This window comes from Parasteatoda tepidariorum, chromosome 1 (assembly GCF_043381705.1).
Source record: "Parasteatoda tepidariorum isolate YZ-2023 chromosome 1, CAS_Ptep_4.0, whole genome shotgun sequence".
NCBI classification, from domain to species: Eukaryota; Metazoa; Arthropoda; class Arachnida; order Araneae; family Theridiidae; genus Parasteatoda; species Parasteatoda tepidariorum.
In genome coordinates this window covers 11,011,900-11,029,496 of record NC_092204.1, presented here as the reverse complement: position 1 = coordinate 11,029,496, position 17,597 = coordinate 11,011,900, and the positions used below count along the sequence as shown (strand labels likewise).

The window sequence follows — 17,597 nt, the reverse complement described above, 5'->3', positions numbered from 1 at the left end:
ATAAAAATGGTTGCCAGCAGGGGTGTACATGTAGATTTATTAAATACACCTTGTGCGCCTCCTAGGAACCAAATCTAGAACCCGACACTCGAAATTTTTGCTCTGTTACAATCGTACCCTGTTACAATTGACCCCACTCTCCCCTACTGACTTCTTTAAGTATGATTTCTTTATAATCCAGTAATTGTTAAATTTTAGAAAAAAAATATATTTTCCCTACCATTTATTGCATCCGGATTCTGATTGGTTAAGTTTATTACTTTATAATCGGTTGAATAATTTTCAAGAAACAATTGTAATTTTTATTGGCACTAGCCATCTTTCACAAAAAATTTGAGGAATTCTTTTATAATTTTATAAGTCTGAAGAAAAGATAGGAAAGGAAACGTCTTTTTTTCCATCTTCTTATTTTTTATTTTTTTGCGGCAGGGAGAACCGATATGAACTTTGCGAAAGAAGAGAAATTTTTATGTCACATAAAAGCCACAAATCCGTGACGGAGGAAAAAAAAATATATAAAAACAAGAATAAAAAGGTCTACAAATCTTGAGTGGTATGAAAAAGTTCTGTTCTTCAGTAAAGTAAGTGCATCGGGGGCATATGGAACGTGGTGGAGGAACAAAACTTATATTTCTTTATTCTTTTAGTTTTTTTTTTCTTCAAGAATTTCGAGCTTCGCTCATTTTGGGTAAAAGAAGGGGAACTGTTAGAAACGGAGCATTGGACAGCTTTGAAAAAAAAAGGGGACCAAAAATACATCAAAATAAATAAATAAATAAAAAAAAAGTCGGTTGGACTAGACCAATTAATTGCGGGTCATAAAAGAGTAGAGTTACGGCTTATGATGGGAAAGAAGATCGCAGGGAGGAGTGTCGCAATTGTCAGGAGGAAAAGGATGGAGAGGAAATGAGGTTATATAGCCTCCTCCCACTCATCTTCAGCATCTTCTTCCAACAGGGATGAGTTGTTTCACGTCGACGCTGGTAATAAATGTGAGGAATTTTATATTATCTTTTCACTCACGTAGAACAAAATATTGATGTAAAGTGAGTGGGTTTTTTCAAAGTTTTTAGTTGAAATAATTTATGAAGTAAAACGTCATTATACGAACGCAAAGCCAATGTAATTAAAGAAGGATTTCATGAAACTAATATTATCATTAAAATTTAGAAACAGTGTGCCTAGCCAAATTATTCAACAAAAAATAAGCACCTTTTAAGTACTTGTTAAGCACTCAAAAAATATTTTTAAGCACTTTAAAAAAATATCATAATTAGGCAGAGTTGGATAAGTTTTTGACGATCAACGGTTTTATCTTGTTTTAACCGTCATGTTGAAAAAAAACAAAACTTGTTTTTGACAATTGTCAAAAAGCATGAAATTTTGAATCATGTAAAACGAATGGCGTTTTCATACGCTACGGACTGACTATACGTTGAAATAGATTGGGATTGAATTAATAATGAAAACGTTGAATAGAAAAATGTGAACTGTGTCTTTTTGCATAATTCGAAGCCAAAATCAACATAGTAAAGGAAAAACCTCATTTTTAAAAAGGGAAAATTAAGCACTTTTTAAAGTCACTTAATGAAAATAGCACCTTTAAGGGCCTTTTAAAAAACGAAAATCGAAAATAAGCACCTTTAAGCACTTTTTAAAAACGCTACACACCCTGAAAAATGTTTTTTTTTCTGTTTGGAAAGCTAGTATAATTTTGTAATGTACATGTTTATTAGGTCAGGTCAGTCTTGACATACGCTTCTGAAGCTTGGATATTGACAAAACTGGAGGAAAATTGTACCACAATATTTGAGAGAAAGATATTCCGGTGTATGCGGTGGTGTAAATGAAAACAATAACTGGGGAAAGAGATTTAACTTTGTACTGCACAAGATTTATAAATAACCCGATATTATTAAATAGATCAATATAAATAGAATGAATTGGATGGCCCACGTGATTCGAATGAGTGATGACAATACAATAAAAAAGATGCTACTTTTAGACCCACTGGAACAAGAAAGCGGGGAAGGCCGCGGTTGAGATGGACTGACTCGGTGGAGTTTGATTTTCTTGCAATTAATAAAAATAATTGAAGATCAAAGATAAATCGGAAGTTGTTTTGGAGAAATCTTCAGAGGAAGTCGTTGGCCCACAATAGATAGTTTGGCCAACTATGATGATGATGATGATGTTTATAGGGTTGTATAAAGAAAAACTTAGAGTACGAATTTTCACGTTCGAATTTCAGAGTTTCTTTAGTAAAAAATATTTTGATTTTCTTTTACCTATAAACATAGAAATTTAAAGACGTTTAATGTGACATTTGTTTTAAATATTATTTGCGGAAAAAAAACTTCAAAAATTGGTTTTATTTCAATCCTTTGATCCAGATGGAACACCGGTGAATCTTTTATATATTTTTTTCTGACGCTTTGATTAGAAGCAAAAAAATATTTGGGTACTTTTTAATTGTGAAAAACGGTATAATATTTACTTAAAAATCTGTTAAATTATTGAAATTATGTTTTGTACTAAAATATAAAATCCAAAAAAGTAGTTTGAATTTTTTTTCTATTCATTCTCAGTAATTTATTAATAAATGATTTTGCAAATAAAATTAATTTCAACAATAAATGACTGTTTCTCTAAGATCTAAAAAACTGCAAATAAGTGCAAATTTAAACCTTAATGTTATGTTTACCTTAAAGTTAATGTTTGGAAATAAGCCGTTTTTGGAACATTTTAAATTTAACGCAGAAAAAGGCACCGGTGTTCCATGCTGTATTTCATAATCATAAATTATTAAAATGCTAAATCTAATATTTTTCACTTATTTTGACCTCAATTAATACAAATATTGAAGAAAGTATGAAGAGCATGTTTAATAAAAATTCCGCGTCAAAGGGTTAATAAACATTCATTAAAATAGATTGAAATAATTAAATAATAGACTAAATTAATTAAAATAGATCCTTTTCAGTTACGGGTAATTAACGTATAGGAAAATTCAACAATCGGTGTGACTTAAAAAAGGAAATATTTAGTTTCTTTATAAATTAAATTTTTTAATGAACTTTAAATAAAGAGCAACACTTATAATTAAGAATATTGTATTTTGTTTAACATAAAATTTAAAAATAATTTTCATAATGTTATTAAGGATGAAATGCAGCATTTGATTTCTTAAGAGGTTTAAAATTACAAATAAAAACTTATTGCAAATATAAAATCGAAATGAAATCCCTACGATCGAATTGAAATTCTTTTGAGTCATTCACATCAACGCGCATTTCTTACTTATTACATATGCACATATCTTAAAAGATTTAACTCTTAAAAAAGGCTCTTCTACGGGATTTCAAAGTTCGCACCAAAAAAATTCGAAAATACTATTTGAAGCAACCTTTCCAATCAACTTCAAAGCAGAACCGCTTTTGGAGAAAAAAAATTCACATAAGGAAGTAGATATGTTTCTAATCATAAGAAGTTAAGATTGGCGACAGTAAGGAAATGTAAAAATGCAAATGAATGGAAAATTTTTGCTGCACAGAAATTTTTCACTGCTTGGCTTACATCAATAAGTTGAAAAAAGTTAATTTAACTGTTCAGGTCCGGCGAAAAAAGAAAGAAATGCTTCTCCAGGCCCTTACGCTCCGAGAGTAAACGCTCATAATTGGGTGATTTTTCCCGTTAAGCCTAATTTCATTAAAATTAGGCTTAACAGGACCATCAAAAGTTAGAGCCGTATAGCTTCAGTTGTTTACATGTTTAAATATCCTAATTCCAAAAGAAAAAAAAAGTGGAACGTAATCGCACGTTGAAGATCAACACCTGTGAAACATTATTCGAAATTATAATGGACTTCAAACGTCATCTAGTTTCATTTAAAATTTTAAATAAAAAATTCCAAATAGATAACTCATCCACGTGAATATGGGGGCCTAATTTCTGTTAAATCTGCTAAGCCTAATTTCATAAAAATTAGGTTTAACAGAACTGTCAAAATTTAGAGCCGTATAGTTTAGTTGTTTACATGCTTAAATACCCTAGGTCCAAAAGAAAGATGGAAAGAAAAAAAAATGGTACGTAAGAGCATATTGAAGATGATGACCTGTGAGACATAAATCGAAATTATAATGGACTTCGAACGCCATCTAGTGTCATTTAAAATTTTAAATAAAACGTTCCAAATAAAAAACTCATCCATGTGAATATGGGGCTTAATTTCATAAAAATTAGGCTTAACAGAACCATCAAAATTTAGAGCCATATAGTTTCAGTTGCCAACATGTTTAAATATCCCAGGTCAAAAAGAAAAAGAAGACTGGAACGTAATCGCGTACTAAAGATCAACACTTGTGAGACATAGATCGAAATTATAATGAACTTCAAACGCCATCTAGTGTCATTTAAAATTTCAAATAAAAAGTTCCGAATAGAAATCTCATCCACGTGAATACGGAGACCGCGGAGTCAGAACAGTTCGTCTGATACATCATAGCACGGGCCCATAAGGTAGAATCGGGTCTTCCTGTATTGTGATCCCGGTTCTGAATGGATTACCAATTATAGGAAAAATCTTTCGCTGCCTAATAGTTTGACTATCAAAGTACTTAAGTGTAGTGGTCAGGAAGCAAAAATTTGTTAATAGAAAAAAGAAGTGACGATTCTGAAATTCGTAAGAATATTTGGCTCTGTGCCAGCGCTAAAGACAGAAGACATTTCTCTCTCATCTTTACCGGTGCATGCGCTGTGTGCTAAAATAAAGAAAACGCTATTCAAAACCAGAAAATATGGCAGATTCCAATGATTGAAATAAAATTACATTTTTTATTACAAATGATTAGTATTTTTAAATCAGTATATTTACTTTAAAATAAATTCTAATCCAATATAACCTATAAACTAAAGAATAAATTACTTTAATAAATTTGAGATAAAAGAGAAAATATCACGATCGGAAGTTAATGTGTGTAAATTAAGTTTTCAAAACTGATGCATGTTCCATTTCAAATATCCTTGGGGGTGCTTTTTGAGCACTACACCACCAGCCTTGAAAATGAAATCGACATTTAGTACGATTTAGTATTAACTTACATGAAGTTTCCTTCTTCATGCGTACTTTAAGTTCTTTGGTGTAAGCTTCGATAGAGGGGAACCAGCTCAAGTGCTGTTCATGTCGTCTCAATGGTGTCAAATTTTCGAGACGTTTTTCTAATGGTTTTTTAAAAAATAGGGCCTTGTAAAACGGGTCTAGAAACTTGGTCATGGTTCAGTGGTGTAACCATTGAAAACTAAGCAGCATACACATATTAAATTTAACATTTTCACTGAAGACGCAGGGAAACACGCATTACATCGACGGTGCACGGACTAGGGCACCTTTATTCAGGCTGAATCTTGAACACATCCTGAGCCACGGCAAAAAATTTAGTAGTATTGATACAGGATGTCCAGCGGAGGACTGACTGATTTCAAAATCAAAAATCTGAGAAACAAAGGAGATAGAGGAATAAAACAAACGGTATGTCTTCTGAGAAAGCTGTAATATTATGCAGAAATGGAGGAACATAGTTATCAAAGTTGTTAGCAGATGGCGCTGTACGCTACACAAAGTTTGAGGAAAATACAAAAACACAAATTCCTTAGGATTGCAAATTAAGCAGTGGTTTTTTTAGAACCATAAGCACACTTTGTTCAATAGAATGAATGGTTTAAGCTTCCTAGTGCGGTACAATGGCCTTTTTTTCCATTTTAAAACTAGAGCTGATACCTCTAGTCATTAGGGGTTCACAGCGCAATCTGTTAGCGACTTTTGAAATTAAATTTAACAATTGCTGTGTAAATTTGATTCAGCATTTACAATTAACACACGTTTGTTTCTGTTTCAATTTTCATTAATAAAATAAAAAAATAAAATGATTTAGAGTAATTTATAAGTTCTTTTCCTTGTATGTTCCGCAAATCCCTCTAATGCCCAATCATATCCTTTGCAATAACATTATCTTCTAACTATCAATAGATCATTTTTACTCGCACCTCTTTTTCTAAATTTGATTTAAATCACGAAAAAAAAAAGAGTGGCTAGACAAATTTACAATCTTGCATACAAAAATAAAAATTTGCATGACAGAAGAATACAAATTTGCTCAAAATATAATGACAAATTCCAAATCGTTGTATTTAACCAAACACAATGCTACGAAATACAGTCGAAAATAAATTTTAATGCAACTGATGAATGTTACCTTATCTCTTAAAGAAAAATGTGTATTTAAATAAAAAANCCCCCCCCCCTCCAAAAGAAAATTGTAAAAGAAGTAAATTGTTTCGAACTTAAAAGCGTTCTCGATTATTTAGAGGACTGGCGATAAAATCTAATTCCATTTGATGGCTTCCGCTTTTTAGGAGACGAAACACACTCACCAGCAGCTCGATCTTCGTGAAAACACGTCCTTAATAAACGGTTAACAATTGAAAAATGAGTTCTTATCGATGGGAAATATTTCGTATATTTACGGACGGCACGGAATTCTAAATTAAATCCGGCCCTAAGATTAATGACATTTTTTCCCCAAACAAAAAGTGCTCATTTTCTTCTTATCAGGAATATAATAGGGCGTTTACCTGATTTTCTAACACACCCCTGGCATTAAGGATGGATGATTTACAACCCAGTTTGCATCAAAAGCATATCAATCTGGCAGAATCCTTTTTTTTAATTCAATTTTCTAGAAGAATTATTTTTTTGTCGTTAATTTCGTTTTTGTTTTCTGGACTATTCTTGAGTTAATGTGGGTAAACGGATTAAGTTAATGAATCTAATTTCACTAGAAACCATTATTTACGATGATATCATTGTTGTAAATGAATGACTTTTACGGGCGTTTTGTTTTATTGTGAGTTATTGATCGAAAACGAAATAATAAATTTATAAAGGTATTTCAGATAAACCTTTAATTGTGGAGAATATAGCTTAAAAGCCTCATTCATTAAAATCGCCCCTTTCAAATAACAATCAATGCAAAATTTATGTTACATACTTATATACATGCAAATGAATAGAAAATGAAGTGATAAAATAGATTATACATTTAATACAGACATTTACAGTTTAGTTTTAATGATAGAGGTTGAAGCTTAGTTTCCAAAACAACAGAGGCAGAAAATTGCATGTTTCGCTTGCCAATTTATTCTGTTACAATCGTTTAGTTGAATAATGCATAAATACAGATTTGGTTCGTACAAAAACAGCGCCGTGCATTGATACAATGAAATCTAACTGTGCATGAACAATTTACTGATTAATTTTTAAGGCTCAAACAACAGTCGAAAATGAATCAGTCGAAATTTATTTGCTGTTGTAATAACGTAGAAAATTTCCATAAAAAGACTAAAAAATTAGTTTTGATGAATATCAATAATTTTCGACTTTAATAATATTTGAATTTTTTTACCTTTTTGTTGTTGCAAAAAGAGACATTATAAAATCTTATCACCATAATAATAATCTCATCTGATTATATCCCCCGAAATAATTCATCTGTGAAATAACTCGATGAATGAGTCTTATATACTAGTGATATGGTATTTAATATTTACAGTGGCAGTTACGCCACAAATATCCCTTCTTATTAGCTTTATGATTGGATCTAGTGTTGTTACAATTAAGCTTTATACTGACTAGCACTAACAGGTATGTAAGACATTTATTGTTAATTTACAATAGGATCTATTATTGTTTATTATCTTTACGTATTATTTTCATCTTTTCTGATTTATAATATGATCTAGTGACGTTACATTTTAGGTACTAAGTTTATTACCTCCTTCGTCTCTGTACTGTATGATGTACTGGGTGATTGGAGTGTTACCGTTATACTGAGGTGGCGACCATGATAATTTGACACTCCTGCTAGTTGTCTCTAGAACACGTACATCTTGAGGGCCATCTGGTGGTTCTAAAATGAAATAAGACAAACAAAAATGATTATAAAACAAAAATTATTTTTGAAGGAATCTAAAGTATAAAAAAATAGATTTATTTTGTAATTGTTCAATCAAAATCTGTAGATATATTTGCGAATTTCAAGTGAATGTTGCAAACGTTAAGGGAATCAGTTACATGCTTTATTGTATTTATTTTTAAGGGAATTTTAAATTTTATTCCAAGTATGTTGTTATCCTTATTGTTGTAGCGTGAGTTAATAAAGTATAACAACTGAAGAATTTAGTTAAAATGGTTCTAAGGGAATTTAGAAGTATCAGCTTTCAAAAATATAGCAACAGAGAAAAATAAAATTTCGAAACATATTTCTAACATAAAAATGCTTCTTACTATTTGATAAAGTAACATTTTAAAACTGAGAAAAAAAAGTAGGGTTAAAACTACCAGTATATGGTAAATAAATGTAAGGTAGTAAAACCGCTTGGCTCTATGGGAACATCAAAAAGCTCTAATTTTTACCTAAGTGTTTTGGAAATGATTTTTGTATAACTACCAATAAAGTTCGTTTTATAATATGTGATAAAATTTGGAAAAAAGTGACAAAATTTGGTATTTTCATCATGATTCTTTCCTTACAGCTAATAATAAAATTGAATTATTCGGTTAAATTTACTTCTCAGTTTTGTATTTCTTACTAATGTGTAACAATAAAAAATATATTTTTGAAAAATAGAATTTCCTGCAAATCGTTACCTTATAAACGAAAAAATTACCCAAATGAATGGTTTAAATACCGTATATTTTGTTTTTCTTAAAACTAGAATTATTATTATTATTTACTTTTGAAACGTTATTACTATGCAGTCCGGTAATTTTACCAGAATTGTTTCTGCGAGTAAGTTGAAGATAAGGTCACGAGATTTTTTTAAACTTAAAATATTCATATTTTTTGGAATTTAACGTAGTATCTTCTTCACTAACAAGGGAGACTAGGGAAGCGTGACTCCCCAATTTTGAAATAAACTAGTGGGATGTATGCCTGATGAGGAATAATTTTAGGGGGCAACATTCGTTTCGGCCCATAGAAGGTCCTATGAGAGATAAAAAAAATAATTCAATATATAGAAAAATCGGTATTTTATTACTTTAATGCAGACTATTAGTTATTGTAATTATCTCATACTCCAATTAATTTGCAATTAATTTGTTAATTAATTAATTAATTAGCAAATTATTTAATTATTAATTAATTAATTTGCAATTACATACTCCAATTAATTTGAAAAAATTTTTGAAAAAAAAAGAAAAAATTAAAAAAAAATTTTGATGCTAATTTTTTTTTTAAAATTAAACTAACAGGTTTTTCTGAAAAACTACAGATATATAAAATTTTCGAAATCAATTTTGACAATAAATATGCATTATATAGTGCGTGAAAGTACAACAAAATTGATTGGAGTATGAGATAATTACAATAACTAATAGTCTGCATTGAAGTAATAAAATACCGATTTTTCCATATAGTAATGAATTATTTTTTATCTCTCCTAGGACCTTCTATGGGCCGAAACGAATGTTGCCCCCTAAAATTATTCCTCATAAGGCACACATTCCACTAGTTTATTTCAAAACTGGAGAGTCACGCTTCCCTAGTCTCCCTTGTAAGTTCTTTAATTAATAGAACATTAGCTTTCAGTTTGTTTTTTATAGTTTTTTTTGGGGTTTAAGTAATGATTTTCTACCTATACAGATTTAATTTTTATTCTTACTTTAAACAATTTTCTTGAAAAAAAAACCCTGAAAATAGAAGAATACGATTACTAAACTCCCCACATAGGAGTATATTAATTAACTAGTTAAAAAAAAGATCATTAAACTCTTAAGCAATCTCGTTTGTGTGTCCTTGTTTACTACAAGTAAAAAGTATGTTTTATAAATACAATTATTTGCATACATAAATTTTTGACAATATTTAACGCGCTGTATTACCTTGAACAATAAGCTGTATGTTAGTATCATCTCTGCCATAGGCATTAACAGCTATACAGCTGAACAATGCTGAATCCCTTCTGTCAGCTTGTCGGATCAATATTTCAGACACAATCCCTGTTGACAATATTGTCTCTACAAGTTCATATCTGAGAAAAAAGTGAAAAATTAAAATATCAGTGCATGTATACATGATAAGGATATATTGCTTTGAATTTTCCTTCGGAAGTTTTTTAACTTAACTTTATCTAACATTTCTAAAAAAGACAAGGAAGTTTCACTCAAAAAAAGTCCCCTATGAAGGCAAATTTCTCCCAATTCTAGATCTAGGAGTTCTCTTGTCTTCTGGATTGGGTTCAAAATTACAAGGCTACGGCGTTGAACATTAGTAGTCGTAAACCCAAAAATTGAGACGGCTGTTCGACGACGATTATAAAATAGGTAACAGATTGAGAACAAATCACAGAAGATAAGTTAAAAATAATTATAAAACAGTTTATTGAGCAATGAAGAATTCGTAGATTTATAATTAAGTGATGTAGGAAAGATAATTATAATTAGATATTCTAATTAATAGAGAGATTATAATTTATTAGAGATAAGCTCATACCATTTGTACTTGATTCGCTATATATTAAAATGACATTAAACATTACTTAACTTATAAAACACTATGTGCGAATTGTTGCGCAAATAAAAAAGTAATAATTCTGTTTTATATCTTATAAGTATATTCCATATTCCTTACGTGAACGGTTGCGTATACTAAATTCTTATTCTACTAAATTCTTATTCTACTAATGTAAGTTTTATCCAAAATAATATAAAGTATATAAAATAGTTTCGTGAGGTTGCGTTTCACACAATTACGAAAATGGAGGTGAGAACTTATAAATTTATATTAAACTTTCCAATCTCGCAAGAGCAGGCGATAAAGTCTTCCATGCAAAGTCACTGGGCGCAAGTAAATTCAACTCATTTTTTTGTGATGGCTATATTTAAAAAAAAAAAAAATAAATAAAATAGTTGAATTTACTTAAGTCGGCGAAATGGAAAAGTACCATTTATATTGGTTGTTTGAAAGTATGATAAGTTTAAACCGAAAAAGGAACCTTAAAAAAATAGATGTAAATTGATAAATAAAATTAAGTAAATAAAATTAAATAAATAATTAAACAAAATTAAAAAAAATAATAATTACACAACAGAAAAGTATATGTGTTCTAAAATTTTTCTTTAAAGAATTATTGAAGATAATGTAATTCTAAAAGCGATTTCTTAAGCCAAAAATAAATCATGTAAAATAAATTTCAGTTTAAGTACATGGAATAAATTGTTTAGGCTGGATTGATTAAAATAGCTAGGTGAAAAACGTATGTTTTGAATGTTTTAAAATAGTATATAAATAGAAAGCGTTGAGAATAAGGATTTTAATGTGCGTATAATTCAATATAAGGCACAATAAAAGTCGTTTCAAAAAAGGAAGGGCAAAGAAATACAGCAGGAAACTGCCCAATTTTGAATGTGGTGACGCATATATTTAATCTGACATCTTGGAACCACTCCTATGTACATTCAAGAACTGTTATAAATTACATTAGGATAAAAACTAAGAAAAAATGGAAAAGGAATTAATGAGGCTATTTTTTATGTTCCGTAATAAGTTAAACTTATTATGCAGTGATTCCTCTAGACTTATGAAACTAACGGCTACAGTTCGTTCACCAGGAGTTGGCACTTGGCTCCGCCCTCATCACGTGGTATCCGACGATACTATTTCGCTATTTTTGGGAGAAGGATGGGAAAAATCCTAAACAAGGTTACTATTTGGGAATCGTATGACTAAAATATTTATTTGCAACGTATACATTAACTATTTCATCTTTTGGATGAATAGTTTGTACTTCTTGAGACATTTTTCTGGGAAAACAGCAGATTTTAAATTTAAAATATATTTAATCAGCTAGAGTAATGAAAGGTTTAATAGCAGGAGATAAAGCGAAGTAAGTGACTGAAAAAGAATGCACTGTTTGCGTTTTTCACGCATTAAGGGTTGTCTAATTCTGTTTCTCCTGTTAAGGCCTGTTTACACGATCTAGTTCTTGAAACCGAGAACTTGGACGAATTTACTCCAAGAAATTGGATGATTTGTCAACACTATCCAAGTTATTGAATGTCCCTGATTGGTTAGATGAGAAACCTGCGCATGCGCATTGTTCATATTCAACATTATAAAATTATACTCACATGAATTCAAAATTACTAATAATCATAATAACAGAAGCAGAAGACAATAATATATATTATAAAATAATATTAAATTCACAACTATAAAATATTTAAAGACAACAAAAGAAGATAATAATATACATTATATAATAATATTAAATTTACAACTATAAAATATTTAAAGCGAACAAAATAAGACAATAAATCTCCGATATATTTGCACAGTTACAGGAGACGATTAATTAGTACAAAGATCAGCATTAAATTAGCTCATTAAATAAAATTTTCGATTCAATTCTTTTCTCCTTATAAATTTAAATCTCAATATCAATAGAATTATGTTACAGGAAGTAAAACACAACTAAAAAGTCAATATATCTAAATCAATAAACTCGTTGGAATTGTCAAATCTGCACTTGTGAATCTGCGCGGCTTGTGAATTGGGACTTCAAAAACCTCACTGATTCCAGTTTAAAAAAAAAAGAAAAAAAATACTCTACGCTTTTCATATTGTCTCATTTTTAAAGTCAAGCGTTTTATTTGAATTTGAAGAAATTTCAACTCATGTAATTAAAATATAATTGGCAGTTGAAGCGAACGTGACGTTGCCATGGTAACCAAAAGAAAATGGATAACTCTTACTGAATTGTATAAATTACACATCATGCAATGCTGTGATATTCAAATGTTTTATTTAAGAAATTTAAATGTTCATGTTTTAACTTGAAAGAAGGGATTTTTAACATCAATTTATTAAAGTGTAGGGCAGTGGGAAGTTAAGACAGAACCCAAAGAATGTTTTAAGCAGAAAGATGATTTTTTTCGAAGGTTGTTCTGTACAGGTTGTAGTACAGGTTCTTCTGTAATCTCTGTCAGGTTCATAAACTAATATTAGAACGAGGAAGAAACAAAAAAGCTGTTCAAGTTTTTTGAATTACTAATAAAGGAAAAAGGGTGAAAGAAAAGAAATAATGAAATCAGTTTAAATGCCTTACAAGGCTTGCAGATACTAATAATCGTATTTCAACACTCCTCATCTTTCTCCGGCAATGAAACAGGTTTTGATGTTTTCAGTCCTACCTTTTTCAGTAGCGATTTTTTATTTCATTTTTGATAAGGATTTTGAAAGATATATAAATGGTGATCATTGCTGAAGACTGCGTACACTGTAAAAAAGGGATGCGCAAATTTCACGAAATTTTCTCCGTTTTTGACGAAACCGTTTCCTGTTATTTGTTTCGAGCAAAGATTTCATCAAAGTGACGAAATAACTCTCGTCACTTCTTCGAGGAATCGAATTTAGTCAAAATTAAAGAAATATTTTGTTACTCTATTTAAAAAAAAATCTCGTAGCTCCTAATTTATCTACAGTCCCTGGACAAATTATTAGACCTACTATAAAATTCTATGTAAAATCTTAATTACCAGGTGATATACTATTCAGTTTTATTGTTTTTACGTGACTAAAACCGGTTTGCACTTGTTTACATACGCGTATCAATGGGTTAAATTAGACGATATATAATATAAATTCGACGATTGGATAAATTAGCCAATATGTTATATAAATATAGAATATTTATTATATCAGGTATTACATTAGTTTACTACAATAATTAGACCGAATTATTAGACGCACTGTAGTATTTTAATAATTACATGTTTTGCACGAGTTTTTATGCAATACTTCTACATTTAAAGATACACGTAATGGATTTTTTTTCAGGAGATTTTTTATATACTTCCTATTTGTATATATTTTTAACGTATTGCATTACAATGTTAACCAATTGATACACGAAAGTAAGAAAATGCAAACCGGTTTCAGTCGCGAGAAAACAAAAAAAGCTGTATAGTATGACCTGATAATAAAGATTTTACACAGAATCTTATAGTGTGTCTAATAATTTGGCCGGTACTGTACATTTTGTAATTAACACTTTATCGTGGGTACCATATAAGTGGACCAATGTCGCCAAAACATCAAAAGAAGGACAGATAGAACAGATGCATGCTCGAAACGGGATTCGAAACCTTGACCACCATACAAGCTGATCGGCTTTTTTCGTCACTCTATTTTCGATCGTCTAGTCTTCATTCTAGTTTCGTCATTCTAGTGAACTATCTCCCACAATGCACTGCAATGGGGTTCCGAGTTGAGGAAACATTTTCGTCATATATATTTGAGAGTTAGCGTTTTGTCACAAATAACGTGATTTCGTGACGAGATGATTCTCAAATTACGAAATACAGATGAAGAATTGTTGAAACGTCAAAAGTGAGAGATTCATTTCTAAGAGTGTATATGACTGCAAGTAATTTTATTTTCTAAAATAGTTGCTTTGCACACAATTATATTTAATTTATGATAACATTTGCGAAACTAAAGTAACTGCCTGTTTCGTCACTGTAATTTCGATCGTCTATTCTTCATTCCAGTTTCGTCATTCCAATAAACAATCTCCCACAATGCACTGCGATGAGGTTCAGAGAAGAGGAAACATTTTCGTCATATATATTTGAGAGTTCGCATTTTGTCACAAATAACGTGATTTCGCGACGAGATGATTCTCAAATTACGAAATACAGATGAAGGATTGTTGAATCGTCAAAAAGTAGAGATTCATTTCTAAGACTGGACTGGATGTAATTTCATTTTCTAAAATAGTTACTTAGCAAACAATTATTTAACTCATGATAATATTTTAAATTAAATCTTTCACTTACAAACAATTATTGTTAAGATGCCTACAGTACTAAAGTATAAGAAACCTTTTAACTATTAGTACTTTTTTAGTTAACCGAAAATACCTATCTTAACTATTTTTATGTTATTACTATTCTATCAATCCTTCGGATAGAGCTAGAGAGTTAAAGAGAAATACGCAATTAGTTACTAGCATCAGCATTAAGGTAACAGGGAGTAGTGGGTACTTTTCGTCCTAACCCCCCTGGTACTCATTAGCAGAAAGAGACAAAAGCTAATAGCCACAGGTGGAGAGTACTTTGAACTTTTCTGCTCTCAACATTTTAATGCTTTGCTTGCGGCAGCAATTAGATAAGTTTCTAATTTCTTTGTTCGAATTTCTAATGCCTATACTAATGTGGCTTTCATTTAATTCTTCTAGAAAACGTGAGTAATCTAAGGTTATATTGGTTTTTATGCCAGTTATTAGTTGAATTCGAATAAATTTAAACTTAAACATCGCGAAAGAATTGAAAAATACAGTATCAATAAAAATTAAAATTATTTAAAATTCTGCTTATTATATTACTTGTTGTCCTTCATGGTGACTTTACTGTGTTTAATTAATAAAAAAAAATGTTTTAAGAAGTTCAACTCGACCAAAAATAAACAAATAGATTAATAAATCTCTTCAAAATCATTCCACTTGTCATCACTTTCCACTTGTGGCTTCACAATAAATTAATAAACCTCTTCTCTTCTTTATATAAAAAAAATTCGTAGCAGCCGATTCTATTTTAGTTGTTATATTTTTTATTATATTTTTTTTGATGCAGAAAAACTGTAAGATTCAGAAACTTGAAATTAAGTAAATGTGTTGAAAAATGTTAAAAGAATACGGTGGAATAAAAACAATTAAGCTCCATAATTAAATCTGGAATTATTAACTATAAAATTTACATAGTAAACTTTACTATGTATTAATTTACATAATTGTTTTAACTATAGTAATAACAATAATGTGTAAAATGACAATGGTAGCACTTCCGTGCTACAGGTTTGGGGTTCTATTCTCGGATCGGGCAAGGTTGACTGAGCCTTTCATTCTTTCAGTGGGATTATAAAATCAGTACCAAGTTTGCTTGTGGACTAAACACATGGGGTTCTATGTTTGGCTAACCACCGAACAGAAACGTCTGCGCTTTAGAGCCCAAGGTCAAGAAAACAGCGATGGGCACAGTAGGCTTGGTAGAAAAGAGAAACATAAATTGCCTGTTTTTGCAAATAATTTTAGCCGCAGATTTGCACGATATGGATAAGCACATAGAAAAATTATTTAAGTTATCAAAGAAAAAAAATTTAATAGATAATTTTAACACGGATTTGTCCGAAATGGATTTGCACATGGAAAAATTAACGTGCAATGAAAAATTAACTAATCCATATCGTGCAAATCTGCGGCTAAAATTATTTGCAAAAACAGGCAATTTATGTTTCTCTTTTCTATTTTATATGTTTTCTTAAATAAATATCTATCTTTTAAAACTATTTATGATCCATTTCTAAAATTATCCAGTATAATATTACCTTGCGCACATCCATTTCGGGCCCATCCTTGGTAACTAACAAATCAAAGCTCAGAATAACAAATCACTTCAGCAGTGCAGTAAGAACGACATTTTAAAACCCTCTTGATACACTCAATTCACGCTTTTATTTTCATATTTTGTAATCTGGCTTATATATATATATAAGTCACGTAAAGTGAAGTAATGAAGTAAGTAAAAATATTAAAAACAGAAAATTTTATGCTTAAGATGATTGCTGGAAAAAGTATAAAGCTGTTTGTTAAGAATATTATAAAATTTTTTTGTGAAGGAACACTAAATTTTTAAACACATTGCTTAAAGTAAAGAAATCCATAAAAATACAAAAATTATAAATGTAGAAAAAGAAACTATCCCTAAACAAAACACTATGCTTTACCTGCACTAAAAAATAAATTTGGAAATAATTTTCTTAACAAATAAATAAAAAATTTCCTTCTCAAAAACAGCAAATCAATTATTTAATTAGTAAACAACTGCCTTTCTTGAATATTTGAAAATTAGCAACTAAAAGAACAAACTATATCCTAACAAAACAAAATTTCTTTCGAATGAAATGAATAAATATTTTTCGATCAAACAAAAATATATAGTTAGTTGTTCTAAGAAGATAATATAAACATTTAAAACGTCTTTTTTTAAACATAAATAATTAAATATGTTTCTTTTTAATGAAATAATCAGGAAGTTTCAAGATTGATATTAATTAATTAATTATTAAGCTGCACTTTTTTAAAACAAATTTTATTGCAAGAATAAGTGTAGATAACGTAATTATATATGCCTCATTATTTAAATATTTAGTTCATATATGTACAAGAAAGATAAGTTTTCGAAAGTAATACATAAAATAACAGCACTTTTTTATGCTACATAGAAAAAATATTCATTGTGAGAGTTCTTTAAAATAAACGAAGAAAAAGAGTGCGTTAATATTTGATATTTCATTACTTAAATATTCAATTCCTATATGCACGGGGACAAAATTATGTTTCCAAAAGTAATATATTACCAGCATTTTTTTGCAGCATAGAGACTACAGTACCTGGCCAAATTATTAGACGCACTATAAGATTCTATGGTTAATCTCAATTGTCAGGTGATACTAGTAGTAGGGTTTTAGGGCTTCTGCGCC

General features: G+C 29.8%; 1 protein-coding gene across 1 annotated transcript in view; it reads right to left on the bottom strand.

Moving 5' to 3' along the window:
• Positions 1-17,597, bottom strand: part of LOC107450135 (cell adhesion molecule Dscam1-like) — a 398,660-nt gene that overhangs the window by 59,380 nt on the left and 321,683 nt on the right. The window contains exons 13-14 of the mRNA XM_071186796.1: positions 9,941-10,089; positions 7,830-7,964 (exon numbers count right to left, since the gene is read on the bottom strand). Of these exons, the coding sequence (XP_071042897.1) occupies positions 7,830-7,964; positions 9,941-10,089 (284 nt within the window). The remainder of the gene's footprint in view (positions 1-7,829; positions 7,965-9,940; positions 10,090-17,597) is intronic.